General features: G+C 35.9%; 1 protein-coding gene across 1 annotated transcript in view; it reads left to right on the top strand.

Moving 5' to 3' along the window:
* IFFO2 (intermediate filament family orphan 2) overlaps positions 1-17,227 on the top strand; it is a 42,107-nt gene that overhangs the window by 13,040 nt on the left and 11,840 nt on the right. The window contains exons 2-4 of the mRNA XM_088066668.1: positions 12,857-12,917; positions 13,888-13,983; positions 17,047-17,187. Coding sequence (XP_087922794.1) covers positions 12,857-12,917; positions 13,888-13,983; positions 17,047-17,187 — 298 coding nt within the window. The remainder of the gene's footprint in view (positions 1-12,856; positions 12,918-13,887; positions 13,984-17,046; positions 17,188-17,227) is intronic.

The raw sequence follows: 17,227 nt of genomic DNA, 5'->3' as shown, positions 1-17,227 counted from the left end.
TCATATTTCAGATTTTTCAGATCCTGTACTGCTCTAGTGTAGAACTCTAAAACACCACAGCGTGTCAGAACCTGCTGTTCTCCCATTTAGTTATTTATGATCTATTTATTATTATTTATTAATATGATATGATATAATATAATATAATATAATATAATATAATATAATATAATATAATATAATATAATATAATATAATATAATATAATATAATATAATATATAATACAATACAATACAATATAATATAATATAATACAATACAATACAATATAATATAATGTAATATAATATAATATAATATAATATAATATAATATAATATAATATAACATAACATAATATAATATATAATATAATATAATACAATACAATACAATACAATATAATATAATATAATATAATATAATATAATATAATACAATACAATATAATATAATACAATACAATACAATACAATATAATGTAATATAATATAATATAATATAATATAATATAATATAATATAATATAATATAATATAATATAATATAATATAATATAATATAATGTAATGTAATATAATATAATATATATAATAATATAATATATATAATAATATAATATAATATAATAATATATATTATTATTATTATTATTATTACTATTACTATTACTATTACTATTACTATTATTATTATTATATTTCTTTTATTTATCTCAGACAAAACTCAACAACACCTGACAGTCTCAAGCCCAGAAAAATATCAACAAAATGAACTGGGGGAGGGAGAGCAAACTTTAATAAATGACTTAATTACCTGAAGCTGTAATTGGGGGATTACAGCTCTTATGGCTTTAAATCCCTCTTGGAACTCCTGGTCTGAGCTGTCAGAACTTTGGCAAAGTCTGTGAGAGGCAGCAGTAGGAGGTGAGAAATTCCAAAGGAAATGTCCTGAGCAGCATAAAAACACAAATGTGTTTTTAAAAGGGTGATGGGGTTTGTTAGAGCACGCTCTTGTGTCACCTCCTCACAGCGGCTGCCAGGAATTTATTCTGGTTTGTTACAGCTCCTTCTTGAATTAGGATTTCAGGTCTGGTTTACTGGGGGTTTTATTTCTCTTCTTTTTTTTGTCCTGCCCACCCGAGATCTCTCCTACTGATGTTTTTTTAATCAGTTCTGGAATTCTGCTGCGAGCTGGGCATTAAAAAATAAACCAAAACTCAGAAAAAAGGAGTGAGAATTCAGTTAAAGAAGAAGGAAAGGCCAGAGAGGGGGAAATACAGGTAAATGTGGAAAATAGGGGTTCTTCTCATGCTCTTTAAAGAGTTGAGGGAGAGCCTTGAAAATCAACTCAAGTCCTGCATTCTGATTTTATTTGGAAGCTCTTGGGGTGCTCGGCCCTTCCAAAGCCTCCTGCTGCTGGCCCTGCCCTTCAGGACCTGTGGGATTTATTATTATTATTATTATTATTATTATTATTATTATTATTATTATTATTATTATTATTATTATTATTATTATTAATATATTTGTCTTTGTCTTTATCTTTATCTTTATATTTATATTTATATATTAATTATTATTATTATATATTTATATTTATTTTTATATTTATTTTTATTTTTATTTTAATTTCTATTTATTTATTATTTATTATTTTTATTTTCTATTCATATTTATTTTTATTTTTATTTTTATTTTTATTTTTATTTTTATTTTTATTTTTATTTTCATTTCTATTTATTTATTATTTATTATTTATTTTTTATTTTTTCTATTTATATTTATTTTGAATTTTATTTTTATTTTTATTTTTTATTTTTATTTTTATTCTCATTTTTTCATTTATTTATTATTTATTTATTTATTATTATTATTGTATTTGAGGTGAAATTTCACATTCTCAAGGCGAGGATGCTGCACATTTCCCCTTCCCCACTGCTGTGTTTGTCCAGTGATGTTTTTTCTGATTGTGGATTTGTTTCTCCTCGTTCCCTTGGCTGCTTTTCCACGATTTCCCAGCGATTCCCTCTCCCCCAGTTCCAGCCCTGCAGACCTTTGCCCTGGCTGCTGTTTCCCACAGGGATCTTTTGTTGGGAACAAATCTGAATTCCTGGCTGGGAATGTGAAACAGAACTGGAGAAATCTCCCCTTCCCTTGGGGGGCTGCTCTGCCTCCCCAAAATCTGCATTTCACCATCACTGCAGAATTCATTCATTCCTCACTGCAGAATTCATTCATTCCTCACTGCAGAATTCATTCCTCACTGCAGAATTCATTCATTCCCCACTGCAGAATTCATTCATTCCCCACTGCAGAATTCATTCATTCCCCACTGCAGAATTCATTCATTCCCCACTGCAGAATTCATTCATTCCTCACTGCAGAATTCATTCCCCACTGCAGAATTCATTCCTCACTGCAGAATTCATTCATTCCCCACTGCAGAATTCATTCATTCCTCACTGCAGAATTCATTCATTCCTCACTGCAGAATTCATTCATTCCTCACTGCAGAATTCATTCATTCCCCACTGCAGAATTCATTCCTCACTGCAGAATTCATTCATTCCCCACTGCAGAATTCATTCATTCCCCACTGCAGAATTCATTCATTCCCCACTGCAGAATTCATTCCCCACTGCAGAATTCATTCATTCCTCACTGCAGAATTCATTCATTCCTCACTGCAGAATTCATTCATTCCCCACTGCAGAATTCATTCCTCACTGCAGAATTCATTCATTCCCCACTGCAGAATTCATTCCTCACTGCAGAATTCATTCATTCCCCACTGCAGAATTCATTCATTCCCCACTGCAGAATTCATTCCTCACTGCAGAATTCATTCCTCACTGCAGAATTCATTCATTCCCCACTGCAGAATTCATTCATTCCCCACTGCAGAATTCATTCATTCCCCACTGCAGAATTCATTCCCCACTGCAGAATTCATTCATTCCTCACTGCAGAATTCATTCATTCCTCACTGCAGAATTCATTCATTCCCCACTGCAGAATTCATTCCTCACTGCAGAATTCATTCATTCCCCACTGCAGAATTCATTCATTCCCCACTGCAGAATTCATTCATTCCCCACTGCAGAATTCATTCATTCCCCACTGCAGAATTCATTCCCCACTGCAGAATTCATTCATTCCTCACTGCAGAATTCATTCCTCACTGCAGAATTCATTCATTCCCCACTGCAGAATTCATTCATTCCTCACTGCAGAATTCATTCCTCACTGCAGAATTCATTCATTCCTCACTGCAGAATTCATTCATTCCCCACTGCAGAATTCATTCCTCACTGCAGAATTCATTCATTCCCCACTGCAGAATTCATTCATTCCCCACTGCAGAATTCATTCATTCCTCACTGCAGAATTCATTCCTCACTGCAGAATTCATTCATTCCTCACTGCAGAATTCATTCATTCCTCACTGCAGAATTCATTCCTCACTGCAGAATTCATTCATTCCTCACTGCAGAATTCATTCATTCCCCACTGCAGAATTCATTCATTCCCCACTGCAGAATTCATTCCTCACTGCAGAATTCATTCATTCCCCACTGCAGAATTCATTCATTCCCCACTGCAGAATTCATTCCCCACTGCAGAATTCATTCATTCCCCACTGCAGAATTCATTCATTCCCCACTGCAGAATTCATTCATTCCTCACTGCAGAATTCATTCATTCCTCACTGCAGAATTCATTCCCCACTGCAGAATTCATTCCCCACTGCAGAATTCATTCATTCCTCACTGCAGAATTCATTCATTCCCCACTGCAGAATTCATTCATTCCTCACTGCAGAATTCATTCATTCCTCACTGCAGAATTCATTCATTCCCCACTGCAGAATTCATTCATTCCTCACTGCAGAATTCATTCCCCACTGCAGAATTCATTCATTCCCCACTGCAGAATTCATTCATTCCTCACTGCAGAATTCATTCATTCCTCACTGCAGAATTCATTCATTCCTCACTGCAGAATTCATTCATTCCTCACTGCAGAATTCATTCATTCCCCACTGCAGAATTCATTCATTCCTCACTGCAGAATTCATTCATTCCCCACTGCAGAATTCATTCATTCCTCACTGCAGAATTCATTCATTCCTCACTGCAGAATTCATTCATTCCCCACTGCAGAATTCATTCATTCCCCACTGCAGAATTCATTCATTCCTCACTGCAGAATTCCTTCATTCCCCACTGCAGAATTCATTCATTCCTCACTGCAGAATTCATTCATTCCCCACTGCAGAATTCATTCCTCACTGCAGAATTCATTCATTCCCCACTGCAGAATTCATTCATTCCTCACTGCAGAATTCATTCATTCCTCACTGCAGAATTCATTCATTCCCCACTGCAGAATTCATTCCTCACTGCAGAATTCATTCCTCACTGCAGAATTCATTCATTCCCCACTGCAGAATTCATTCCTCACTGCAGAATTCATTCCTCACTGCAGAATTCATTCATTCCCCACTGCAGAATTCATTCCTCACTGCAGAATTCATTCATTCCCCACTGCAGAATTCATTCATTCCTCACTGCAGAATTCATTCATTCCCCACTGCAGAATTCATTCATTCCCCACTGCAGAATTCATTCCTCACTGCAGAATTCATTCATTCCCCACTGCAGAATTATTGCTTGGTGCTTGAGAGTTTGTTCAGGGCTGGTAAACGCTGTCAGCGAGGTTTGGACAGGAGTGAAAAATGAATTTAAAGTTACCTGTGTAGAGGGAAATAAAAATGGCTTTGGCTCTGCCTGCAGCCTGCCAGGGGTGGAAGAGAGGGAGGAATCATTCCCTGGGAGAAATCATTCCCTGGGAGAAATCAATCATTCCCTGGGAGGAAATCATTCCATGATTCCCTGGGAGGAATCATTCCCTGGGAGAAATCATTCCCTGGGAGAAATCATTCCCTGGGAGGAATAATTCCCTGGGAGAAATCATTCCCTGGCACAGATTCCCAGAGAAGCTGAGGATTCCTGATCCCTGGAAGTGTCCAAGGCCAGGGCTTGGAACAACCTGGGACAGGGGAAGGTGTCCCATGGCAAAGGGATCGGGTCTGGATCACCCTTCCCACCCAAAACATCTGGGACTGGTGAAATCCAGTCCTGTGGAATCCAGCTTGGGCTGTAATTCCTCCTTTCGGTGACAGCTTGGGCACAAATCTGCAGAGGAAGGGACAGAAAGCAGATTTTAATTCACATTCTGTCTCTGTTAAATCCCAAATTACATCCTAAACCTTTCTCCACACCTGCTGGTGTTTTATCATCCCAACCCCAGCTCCTTTCTCTGCAGGAAACGTCGTGTTCCTGCCATGGCACAAGGGTGGGAGGTGTGATAAAATGTGCTTTTAATTCCACTCCAGTTCCTTCAGAATGGATATTTTATTTCTAAAGCCTGCACAGGCAGAGCTTTTTGTGCTTTTGCTCCTCGGGGTGTAGCAGCTCTGATTTCCTGAGCTCAGGAGCAGCACAAGGATCGTGAAACTTTGGGAAGGAATTAAGTAAGGAGTTCAATTCCATAATTTCTCCTCAGGAGCGTGTGCTGGGAGTTGTGGCTTTGGGCACTTCTCATGGGTTTAACCCATTTCTATTGGGGTTTTCATTTAACCCATCAAATCATTTCTATTTTATGAATAAAATCAATTTTCACAATCAGAAAATTTCTGGAACAGGCACATCAGTGATAATCAGGCTGGATTTTGTGCCTTCAGCCTCATCTTTCTCTCCAAAAATGGGATTAGGGAAGGGAGCAGTGGGCAGTGAGCTGGACAAAACTTTTCTGTCCAGACTTGTAGGATTCCCTGGCTTTGAAAGCAGGACAGGGATTGGATTTTCCATCACTTGGCTGAGTGTGGGGCTGGAAAAAAATCTCAAACCCACAATCAGCAGGGGTGTGCAAGATCTCATAGGGGCTCCCTGAGGGTCCTCAGAGCATCCTCACCCACCGAGCTGAGCCTCTTCTGAAGGAGATCTCATGAAGGGATTTCTCTGCAAAGAGCTTTATCCAAGATTGAAATTGATAATTTAACTCTCCCAGAGCAGGAAGAATTCCCCCAGGAGCGGTGACTCGGTGCCTGGAGCTCCCTGTGGATCCTCCTGCTCTTTGGAGAGCCCCATCATTTTCCCTCTGAAGGAATGCTGCTGATGACCTGTGGTCAAATTAAAGCCAGGTTTTGTTAGAACAGCCCATGTGAGGAGACACAAAGGAAGCTGCAGATGATTTTTATTGTGGTTCCAGGAGCGTTTTCCTCGCTGGGTGTGAGCTGGGGGTGTAATTTGGCAATATTTTCCTGTAGAGTAACTCCTTTTAGCAATTTTCTTCACAAGGAATTGCTGTTCAAAGGTTCTGCTTGATGCTTTAAGTGGAGCCCAGGTGTAGAGTAAGGCTTTAAAATTAAACCTCTCCTTTCTAAACCAGTGCAAAGGGAGCTGGTTCTGATGGCTCAGGGATAAAATCCCCCGTGGCTCTGATGTTTGGGAATTGTGATGCTGGAATGGTTTTTGGCAAAGAGCTTCCATGGAGGGGGTGTTACAACAGGCAGAAACACAACTTCACTCGACTGTTCCAGCCTAATGGAATCAGCCCTTCCCATTAAATTAATTTGTTTTCCACAGAGCCCATCAAATAACATTTAATTTGTTATAATGAGGTTGGGCATGTTGGATCAAGGCTTGGGATAATCAGGGAGAATCCCTGTGTTTTACAGCATCTTAAAAATGCTGATTTAGACAGAGTTACTGCTCAAAGCAACACTTTTCCTGTCTTGGGTTTAAACCTGATGGATCTGGAGTGTTTCCCTTCCCTTCCTGATCCCTGAGAGGTGATGGAGCCAGAGACACAGAGAGTGTGTCCTTGCCTCTGATACCTGGCTCTGACATCCAGGAAAGTGCTGAATTTCATCTAATTTCATCTAATTTCATCTAATTTCATCTAATTTCATCTGAATTTCATCTCATTTCATCTGTATTTCATCTAATTTCATCTGAATTTCATCTCATTTCATTTGTATTTCATCTAATTTCATCTGAATTTCATATAATTTAATCTAATTTCATCTATATTTCATCTAATTTCATCTAATTTCATCTGAATTTCATCTCATTTCATTTGTATTTCATCTAATTTCATCTGAATTTCATATAATTTAATCTAATTTAATCTATATTTCATCTATATTTCATCTAATTTCATCTAATTTCATCTGAATTTCATATAATTTCATCTATATTTCATCTGTATTTCATCTAATTTCATCTAATTTCATCTCTATTTAATCTATATTTCATCTAATTTCATCTAATTTCATCTCTATTTAATCTATATTTCATATAATTTCATCTATATTTCATCTATAATTCATCTAATTTAATCTGAATTTCATCTAATTTCATCTATATTTCATCTAATTTCATCTATATTTCATCTAATTTCATCTATATTTCATCTATATTTCATCTATATTTCAACTAATTTCATCTAATTTAGTTGATATTTCATCTATATTTCATCTAATTTCATCTCTATTTCATCTGTATTTCATCTAATTTAATCTAATTTCATCTAATTTCATCTGTATTTCATCTAATTTCATCTCTATTTAATCTATATTTCATATAATTTCATCTATATTTCATCTATAATTCATCTAATTGAATCTGAATTTCATCTAATTTCATCTATATTTCATCTGAATTTCATCTGAATTTCATCTGAATTTCATCTAATTTCATCTAATTTCATCTTTATTTCATCTATATTTTTATATAACGTCCTGTAAACAGCTGTTAAATAGAAAAGCTAAAAGTGTGAGTGTGTAAATTAGAGAGTTTCTTATGTCAGTGGGTGAAATAGTTCAAGTTTGGAGTTTAAACTGGTTTAGAGGACAGATGGAGGATTTAGGGTGTTGTCTCTTTTCCTTCTTCATCTTCTTCTTCCAGAGGTTTTTGGGTGGTAATAAATGAAATTGGATAGAAAATTCCACAGTGCAGCACACAGGTGTTGGGTCATTGGGTCACCAAGAAAAATAATTTAATTGGCATCTGTTAATTGGATAAATAGATATATAAAATACCTTGAAGATCTTTGTTATTCATTTTGCACCTTAGTGCACACAGCTCCTTCTACCTTCTAATGCAGATAAGAGAAGAATAAACAACCAAAACTTGTCCAAACAAGAGAAAAAACTGCTTTTTTTCTCATTAATTTCAGCCCAAGGGGATAAAAAACCCAACCACAAATGTCCTACCAAGACAGGGAGGTGCTCCAGTAAACCTCAGAGCACATCCAAAGCTTCTCTTGTTCTCCCTGGAGGTTTTCTTCCCTCCACAAGCCCTACAAAAAAACTCCTCCTGAAGAGTTTTACCTATGGAATAAATAAAAAATAGCCTATGAGTTATATTAATACTAGTATTAAGAATATTAAGAATATATATTAATTATATATTAAGAATATATAGTAATTATATATTAATATAATGAATATATCTTTATATAATATATATTTATATACTATATATTATATGTTATATAATAATGATAAGATATGATATGATAAGATATGATATGATAAGATATGATATAATATAATATGATATGATATGATATGATATGATATGATATAATATGATATGATATGATATGATATAATATGATATAATATAATATAATATAATATAATATAATATAATATAATATAATGTAATGTAATGTAATGTAATGTAATGTAATATAATATAATGTCATATAATGTAATATAATATAACGTAATATAATATATAATATAACATAATGTAATATAATATAATGTAATGTAATGTAATATAATATAATATAATATAATGTAATATAATATAATGTCATATAATGTAATATAATATAATGTAATATAATATAATATAATGTAATATAATATAATATAATATAATATAATATAATATAATATAATATAATATAATATAATATAATATAATATATAATGTAATGTAATGTAATGTAATGTAATGTAATGTAATGTAATATAATATAATATAATATAATATAATATAATATAATATAATATATTTATAACACCATTCCAAAGGGGATTTTGTGGATCTGCTGCCTTTCCCTGCTCTGCATTCCTGGGAAAAGAATTCCTGCTTTTAAGGCAGTCTGGGGCTCAGCACAGAGCTTGGTGTAATTCCATTTTTTGGGAGAACCTGGAGAAGCTCTGGGGGGACCCCGAGGTGTCTCCATCTCTTTTTTGGGATTTTGGCTCTCCCAATTTCCTTGGGAACAGAGTTGTGACTCAGCCTTACAGGAACACTCCTTTAAGGAATGCTAATCCTGAGTGCTGCTGGCTTTTTGTTTCTATCCAATATCCTCTCCAGAGAGCTGGGTGTCCTTTATTCTCCTCTCAGACACCAGGCTGAGCCCCAGGAATGACGGAACGCCGCTGGAATGTGATGTGTCACATCTGGGAAGGCTGCAGGAAAAGTCAGGCTTGGCCTTTATTTGTGAGTGGATGGAGGGGAAAAAAAAAAATAGAAAAAAAATTAAAAAAAAAAAAAGCCTGGCTAGGTTTGAAATTCATGTTGCTTTTTTTAGAAGAAATTACTAAAAATGTAATAAAAAGCCCCAAAGTCTGGGAGCTTTGGATGAGTCAGGAAAGGGATTTTTGGATGCAGCTGGAAACCATTGGAATTGCTGCGTGGGAGCCAAGAAATAAAGTGATTTTGGGGGAGCAGCTGCAGGGTTCATATCCTGCTGCAAGGATGGGTGTGAAAAACGAGCTTCACATAATTTTTATAGAATTTAAAAGTTTAATTTAAAAAAAAAAAAACAATTAGGAATAAAAAATAAAGTGAAATATAGAGGTCAGGCTGGGTGTCTCTGCATTCACCTCCCTTAAAAACAGAATTTTACTATAAATCCATAAATTCTCACACATATTCAGACGTTGATGTTCTATTTTTTAGTTTTTACCTTGCCCCCTTCCCAATAGATCAATCCTCTTGGCAAGGTAAAAACTAAACAATAGAACATCAAAAAACTCAAGGAGAATGTCTGAATATGTGTGAGAATTTATGGATTTGTAGTAAAATTCTGTTTTTAAGGGACAATCCTTTGGTAGGATTTTTTGGGTTGATTTTGGGGGTTTTTGGGAATAATTTTTGTGGTGGTTTTAAGGGTTTTGGGGGTGATTTGGGAAGTTTTGGGGGTGATTTGAGAGTTGTTAGGATGTGTTTTTGGGGGTTATTTTGGTTTTTTTTTGTTAGTGAGGTGATCTCTCTTGGCTGAATGCAGAGACACCCAGCCTGATCTGTATATTTATTTTTATCTCCTAATTATCTTTCTATGAAACTTTTAAATTCTATATTAAAAAAAAGCCAAAAACCTGGTTTTTCAGAGGCTGGATGCAGGCAGGAGTTCAACCTTGAGAAGCAGCAGATGGATTTTTGCAGCACTCCCATCCCCAGCTGGCAACAGAAGCAGCTCACAGATTGCCAATATAATTACCTGCTTTAATTAATTTCACCTTCTTACCTCTGCTATTAGAAAGTGAAAGGCAAAATTGCTATTTTTATAGCCACACACATTTAATTAGTACCAAACCCACCCGAAATCAGAGCTGGAATGACAAATGCAGATTCCTTGCCTAAATATTTTCCTTTGTTTGGTTGGGAAAAAGATTCACAACAAGTTCTTCTGCACAAATTCAGCTCTCTCCAAATAATATTTATTGTATTTTTATTGTATTATATTATTATATATAATATTTATTTATATATATATATAAAATATTATATAATATATTATAATACATGTATATTATGTTTTAATTATATTACATTACTGATATGATATGATATTATATTAAATTATATTATATTAAATTATATGAAGTTATATGTAATTATATGTAATTATATGATATGATATTATATTATATTATATTATATAATATCATATCATATTATATTATATTATATTATATTATATTATATTATATTATATTATATTATATTATATTATATTATATTATATTATATTATATGAAATTATATGAAATTATATCATATATTATATTATATTATATTATATTTTATTATATTATATTATATCATATTATATTATATTATATTATATTATATTATATTATATTAAATTATATGAAATTATATTATATTATATTATATTATATGAAATTATATGAAATTATATTATATTATATGAAATTGTATTATATTAGAATATATTCTACTCTAATATATTCTAATATATCCTAATATATTCTAATCTATTCTATTCTAATATATTATATTAGAATATATTTATTATATATTGCATATAACAATATATGATTATATATTTGTTATATTTTAATTATATTGTATTATATTATATTGTATTATATTATATTGTATTATATTATATTATATTGTATTATATTATATTTAATGATATTTAATTATAATATATTTTAATATTTATTATTTGGTATCCAAAGGTTTGGGTTTGTTTTTTCCAGGAGTGTCTGTTCAAAGAGGGGGACACACACTTGGCTTTCCCTCTCCCCCCAAACTCAAACCATGTCCTTGTCTGTGGATGTTTATTGTCGTTTTTCCAGAATCTTCCCAGATTCTGCGTTAAAAACAGGATTTTTTTTATAAAAACCATAATTGTAGGACTCCAGAGTGCTTTGGGTTGGAATCAACCTTAATCTTGTTTCACCCCCTTGCACAGAGCAGGCTGGTCAGAGCCCCACTAACGACCTCAGACACGGTGTGGGGCTTAATTAATTGAAATTAGAATTAATTTAAAGTTTGGTTTAATTGTCTCCTTCCCTGGCACCCTCAGACAAATCCTCGAGTGCTCTCCTGGAAATTGGAGGGCTGGGAAGTGGCTGGGAAATGGAGATTATTGAGGATTTGGGTACAGAAAGTGCAGAAATTGCTGGATTGCTTGGGCTGAAGAGGGAAATTGTGAAATTTGTGATTGACAGAACTTCCCTGGTTCTTTCTGGAACAAAATCTTCTCACTTTATTTGCAGCCAAAATATGAAATGAACCGAAAGAGGGGAAATTTAGGTTGGAAATGAGGATGGAATTGTTCCATCCTATATTATATTATATTATATTATATTATATTATATTATATTATATTATATTATATTATATTATATTATATTATATTATATTATATTATATTATATTATATTATATTATATTATATTATATTATATTATACTGTATTATACTGTATTATACTGTATTATATTATACTGTATTATATTATATTATATTATAATATAATATATTATATTATGTTATATTTATTATGTTATATTTATGTTATATTTATTATGTTATATTATATTTTATTTATTTTGTTATATTTATTATATTATATTTATTATATTATATTTATCATATTATTACTAATATTAAGAATATTAAGAATATATCTTAATTATAATTAATATAATTAATATATATTTATATAATATATATTATATATAACATATATTATATATATTGGGTGCCCAAAAGAGCTGAGGCTGAATCCTTGGAAGTTTCTGGAACAATCTGGGACAGTGGGAGATTCCAAGCCCATGGCAGGGCTTGGAATGAGATTTTTGAGGTTCCTCCCATCCCAAAACTCTGCCATTCCCTGCTCCTGGCATGGTGGAGAGCAGCAGGAACGCTGATCCCAATAAAACCCTCCCAGGCTTTGGAGGGAGAACCATCTGCTCTGCATTTCCAGTCACTCTCATCCTCCCACAACCGTCAGAACTCTGTCATTCCGAGCAGAAAAAAGCACTTTTCTCTCCAATTAACACTTTGTCTCGTCTTTCAGATGGGAGGAGGAGCTGAGCAGAAGGATGAGCCTGGAATCCATGGTGGAAACCTTGCGAGAGGTGAGGTTTGGGGTGAAGGGTGCAGGGCTTTTCTGGACAGCATTTATTTGTCTTTTAAATAAAAATCTGCCTTCTGGCTGGAGCAGCTGTGCTCTAAAAAAATGTTGGGGAGCTGGAGCAGGAAATGAGGAAGTTTGTGATGGAATTTGTGATGGAATTTCTGAAGTTTGTGATGAAGTTTGTGATGGAATTTATGAAGTTTGTGATGGAATTTGTGATGGAATTTCTGAAGTTTGTGATGAAGTTTGTGATGAAGTTTGATGAGGTTTGTGATGGAATTGATGAAGTTTGTGATGAAGTTTGTGATGGAATTTATGAAGTTTGTGATGGAATTTGTGATGGAATTGATGAAGTTTGTGATGAAGTTTGTGATGAAGTTTGATGAGGTTTGTGATGGAATTTGTGATGAAGTTTGTGATGGAATTTGTGAAGTTTGTGATGGAATTTGTGATGAAGTTTGTGAAGTTTGTGATGAAGTTCATGATGGAATTTGTGATGAAGTTTGTGATGGAGTTTGTGATGAAATTTGTGATGAATTTTGTGATGGAGTTTGTGATGGAATTTGTGATGGAATTTGTGAAGTTTGTGATGGAATTTGTGAATTTTGTGATGAAGTTTGTGATGAATTTTGTGATGGAATTTGTGATGAAGTTTGTGATGAAATTTGTGATGAATTTTGTGATGAAGTTTGTGATGAAATTTGTGATGAAGTTTGTGATGGAATTTGTGATGAAGTTTGTGATGGAATTTGTGATGAAGTTTGTGATGGAGTTTGTGATGAAGTTTGTGATGGAATTTGTGATGAAGTTTGTGATGGAATTTGTGACAAAGTGGGAGGAGGGAGTGAAGCGCGACAATTAAATTTCACTAAAGAAAAATTCCTTTCCATCCCATTTTTCCTGTTGCCTGGCCAGCCTGCTGAGGCTGGCTGAGGAATTTTCTGGAATCTCTGGGGATTTTTCCCTTGCAGGAGGCCCAGGAAGCAGAAGCTCTCCAGGAGGAGCTGAATGAGAAGATTGAGAGGCTGAAAGCAGAGCTGGTGGTCTTTAAAGGTCTGATGAGTGATGTAAGTACAAGGGTTTGTGTGTGTGTGTGTGTGTCCTGCACAGCTTCATCCACAGCCAGGTGATTAGCTGCTGTGTTAATTACTGCTGTGTTAATTAGCCATGGCTGCTGGCATCTCCTGCATCAGACAGATTTCCCTTTCCCTGCTTCCTGTCTGGTTTGTGTGGAGATGCATTAAGTGCTGCTCACCCCCTAAAGGACTCTCCCCTCCCTTCCCCACCGGGATCTGGGAAAAAAAAGGGGTTGGAAAACTCTGGGAAAATCCCAAAAGGGGTTGGAAAACTCTGGGAAAATCCCAAAAGGGGTTGGAAAACTCTGGGAAAATCCCAAAACGGGTTGGAAAACTCCAGGAAAATCCCAAAAGGGGTTGGAAAACTCTGGGAAAATCCCAAAAGGGGTTGGAAAACTCCGGGAAAATCCCAAAACGGGTTGGAAAACTCCGGGAAAATCCCAAAAGGGGTTGGAAAACTCCGGGAAAATCCCAAAAGGGGTTGGAAAACTCTGGGAAAATCCCCAAAGCGGGATTGGGGTGAAGGTTCATCCTAAAGGAACACCTTATGTGGGATCAGGGAATGGTTTGGGCTTAAAGATCATCCTGTTCCACCCCTGCCATGGCAGGAACACCTTCAGATATTCCAGGCTGCTCCAACCCTTCCCAACCTGGCCCTGGGCATTTCCAGGGATCCAGGACCTCCCCACACTCACAAGTGTTTCCCATTTCCCTCAATAAAACCCTGAAAAGATTAATCCAGTAATCCTGGTTCAGGTATTGGATTTGCTTCCAGGTTCAACCTCAACAAAATAAAAATAGAAAAAAAGTTTTGTTTTCTCAGGAATTTCCTGATGTCTCATTAGATACTGAGTTGTCTTTAAAGCCAGAGGATCTTTTAGGCCCTGAGTGGATAAAATTCCTTTATTTAAAAGTGTCAGCGTGCAGATATCTGCAAAGATAAGGCAGGTGAACCAAAGATAGGGCAGGTGAGCCAAAGATAAGGCAGGTGAACCAAAGATAAGGCAGGTGAACATGAAGGTGCCTTTCTCAGTAAACCTGAGGTAGCACCAAAGCCATTTGTGTGAGGAACAAACCCCACCACGCCCATTTATCCCCTAATTTCTGCACACAACAGCTCCCTGACTTCACACAAACCCGCAGAACCCGCTGGAGGTGTCAAATCCATTCTCCACATCCTCTCATGGGAAATTTGGCAATTAGCTGTGTGTCCTTCTGCTGGTTAATTAAGGGTTGGTTTCACCCAGGAGCTGCTCCCAGAAAGGTTCTGAGAGCAAACATCTCCTGGGCTCAGGGAAAGTGCTCTGCAGGATTTGAGGGATGCCCAGGAAAACGCTGGGAGTGTTTGTTTGGAGGCTGACTGGGCAAATATTTGGAAGGGAGAAGTGCAGGATGTTGGCACGTGGCTCTTTCCTTCCTGCAGATAAACATCACCGCTCCTGGGGGTGAGGTTGTGTCGAGTGGGGCAGAGCTGAGAGGTTTATTTTGCTCAGGGTGTTTGGAAAACATAAATCTCCAGAGGTGGTTCACAGGGGCTGGAGAAAACTGTGTGTAAAAATTTAAAATTAAAAGTTCAAATCTCTAAAGGTGGCTCACAGGGGCTGGAGAAAACTGTGTGTAAAAATTTAAAATTAAAAGTTCAAATCTCTAAAGTTGGCTCATAGGGGCTGGAGAAAACTGTGTGTAATAATTTAAAGCTGTGTAAAATCGTGTAAAAATTTAAAACTAAAAGTTCAAATCACCAAAGGTGGTTCACAGGGGCTGGAGAAAACTCTGTGTAAAAATTTAAAATTAAAAGTTCAAATCTCTAAAGGTGGCTCATAGGGGCTGGAGAAAACTCTGTGTAATAATTTAAAAGTTCAAATCTCTAAAGGTGGCTCACAGGGGCTGGAGAAAACTGTGTGTAATAATTTAAAGCTGTGTAAAATCGTGTAAAAATTTAAAACTAAAAGTTCAAATATCCAGATGTGGCTCACAGGGGCTGGAGAAAACTCTGTGTAAAAATTTAACCCAAAAATCCTCAAACTTCAAAGGTGAAAATCTCCAAAGGTGGTTCACAGGGGCTGGAAAAGACTCTGTGTAAAAATTAAAACCTGTGTAAAATTGTGTAAAAATTTAAAACTAAAAGTTCAAATATCCAGATGTGGCTCACAGGGGCTGGAGAAAACTGTGTGTAAAAATTTAAACCAAGAAAAGGTAGGGAAAAACAAACCAAACCAACAAAAAGCTCAAAGCTTTCCTCTTAGAAAGGGGTTTTGATGTTTAAAATTGGTCTACAAAGAGTTTTTCCATTTTTGTGTCCCAGGTGGAAGCGTTGCTCAGGACTGGGACTGTCCAGGAGAGCAAGACTAGGATGGAAAATTTTAATATTTATGCTTTGGGGGGTTTTTTAATGTTTCTTCCTTCGTTAGGAGCCAGAAGTTGTGTGTGAGTGGGAGTTAGAAATTAGAATTACTACAAGGCAGTGTTTTCCACACAGGAATTTTGATGCAGAACTTTTGCTGGAGGCCAGGTCAGTGCCAAGGTTTTCATGGATCTCTTTGGATCCAGCCACGATTTGCTGGTTCCATGCTCTGGACTCTGGTTTGGATTCTGCTTTAACAGCAGCTTTTGTGTCTGGAAGAGGGGAAGTGTTAAATCCTGGCCGGAATTTACACTTCATTCTCTGCACAGCCCAGAATTGGGGGTGTTTTACATTTTTTAAAGTGTTTTTTTTACGGAATCCCAGAATGGTTTGGGATGGAAGGGACCTTCAGGACGATCCAATCCCACCTCAGCCTCGAGTGCTCCCAGGGCAGCCTCAGCTTCTCTGGGCATTCCATTGTCCCGTTCCTGGAGGTTCCCTGAGCATTTTTGGGGTGGGTACAGGAATTTTTTTCCCCCCTCTGAGTCGGAGCTTTGTCGGAATCAGGGCTGAGCCGCGGAGCCGTGCCCGAGGACAGGGCGGCGACGTTTAACAGCGGTGTGGCCTGGGGTTCCAGAGATACTGCGGGGTATCTCCTCTTGCCTGAACTGTCTAATAACAGAAGATAATCCCTGCTGTCCTTCCTGCAGCCCATGACAGACCTGGACACAAAGATCCAAGAAAAGGCCATGAAGGTGGACATGGACATCTGCCGCCGAATCGATATCACGGCCAAGCTGTGCGATGTCGCGCAGCAGCGCAACTCGGAAGACGTTTCCAAGATTTTCCAGGTGATCAGGCCCTGAATTTTCCACAGGGTAGGGCAGGAGG

This window comes from Pseudopodoces humilis, chromosome 24 (genome assembly GCF_049639895.1).
Source record: "Pseudopodoces humilis isolate 2021_Gansu_Grassland_sample_001 chromosome 24, ASM4963989v1, whole genome shotgun sequence".
NCBI lineage: Eukaryota > Metazoa > Chordata > Aves > Passeriformes > Paridae > Pseudopodoces > Pseudopodoces humilis.
Note: the sequence above shows the minus strand (reverse complement) of the source record. Positions and strands in the feature narration are given on the sequence as shown.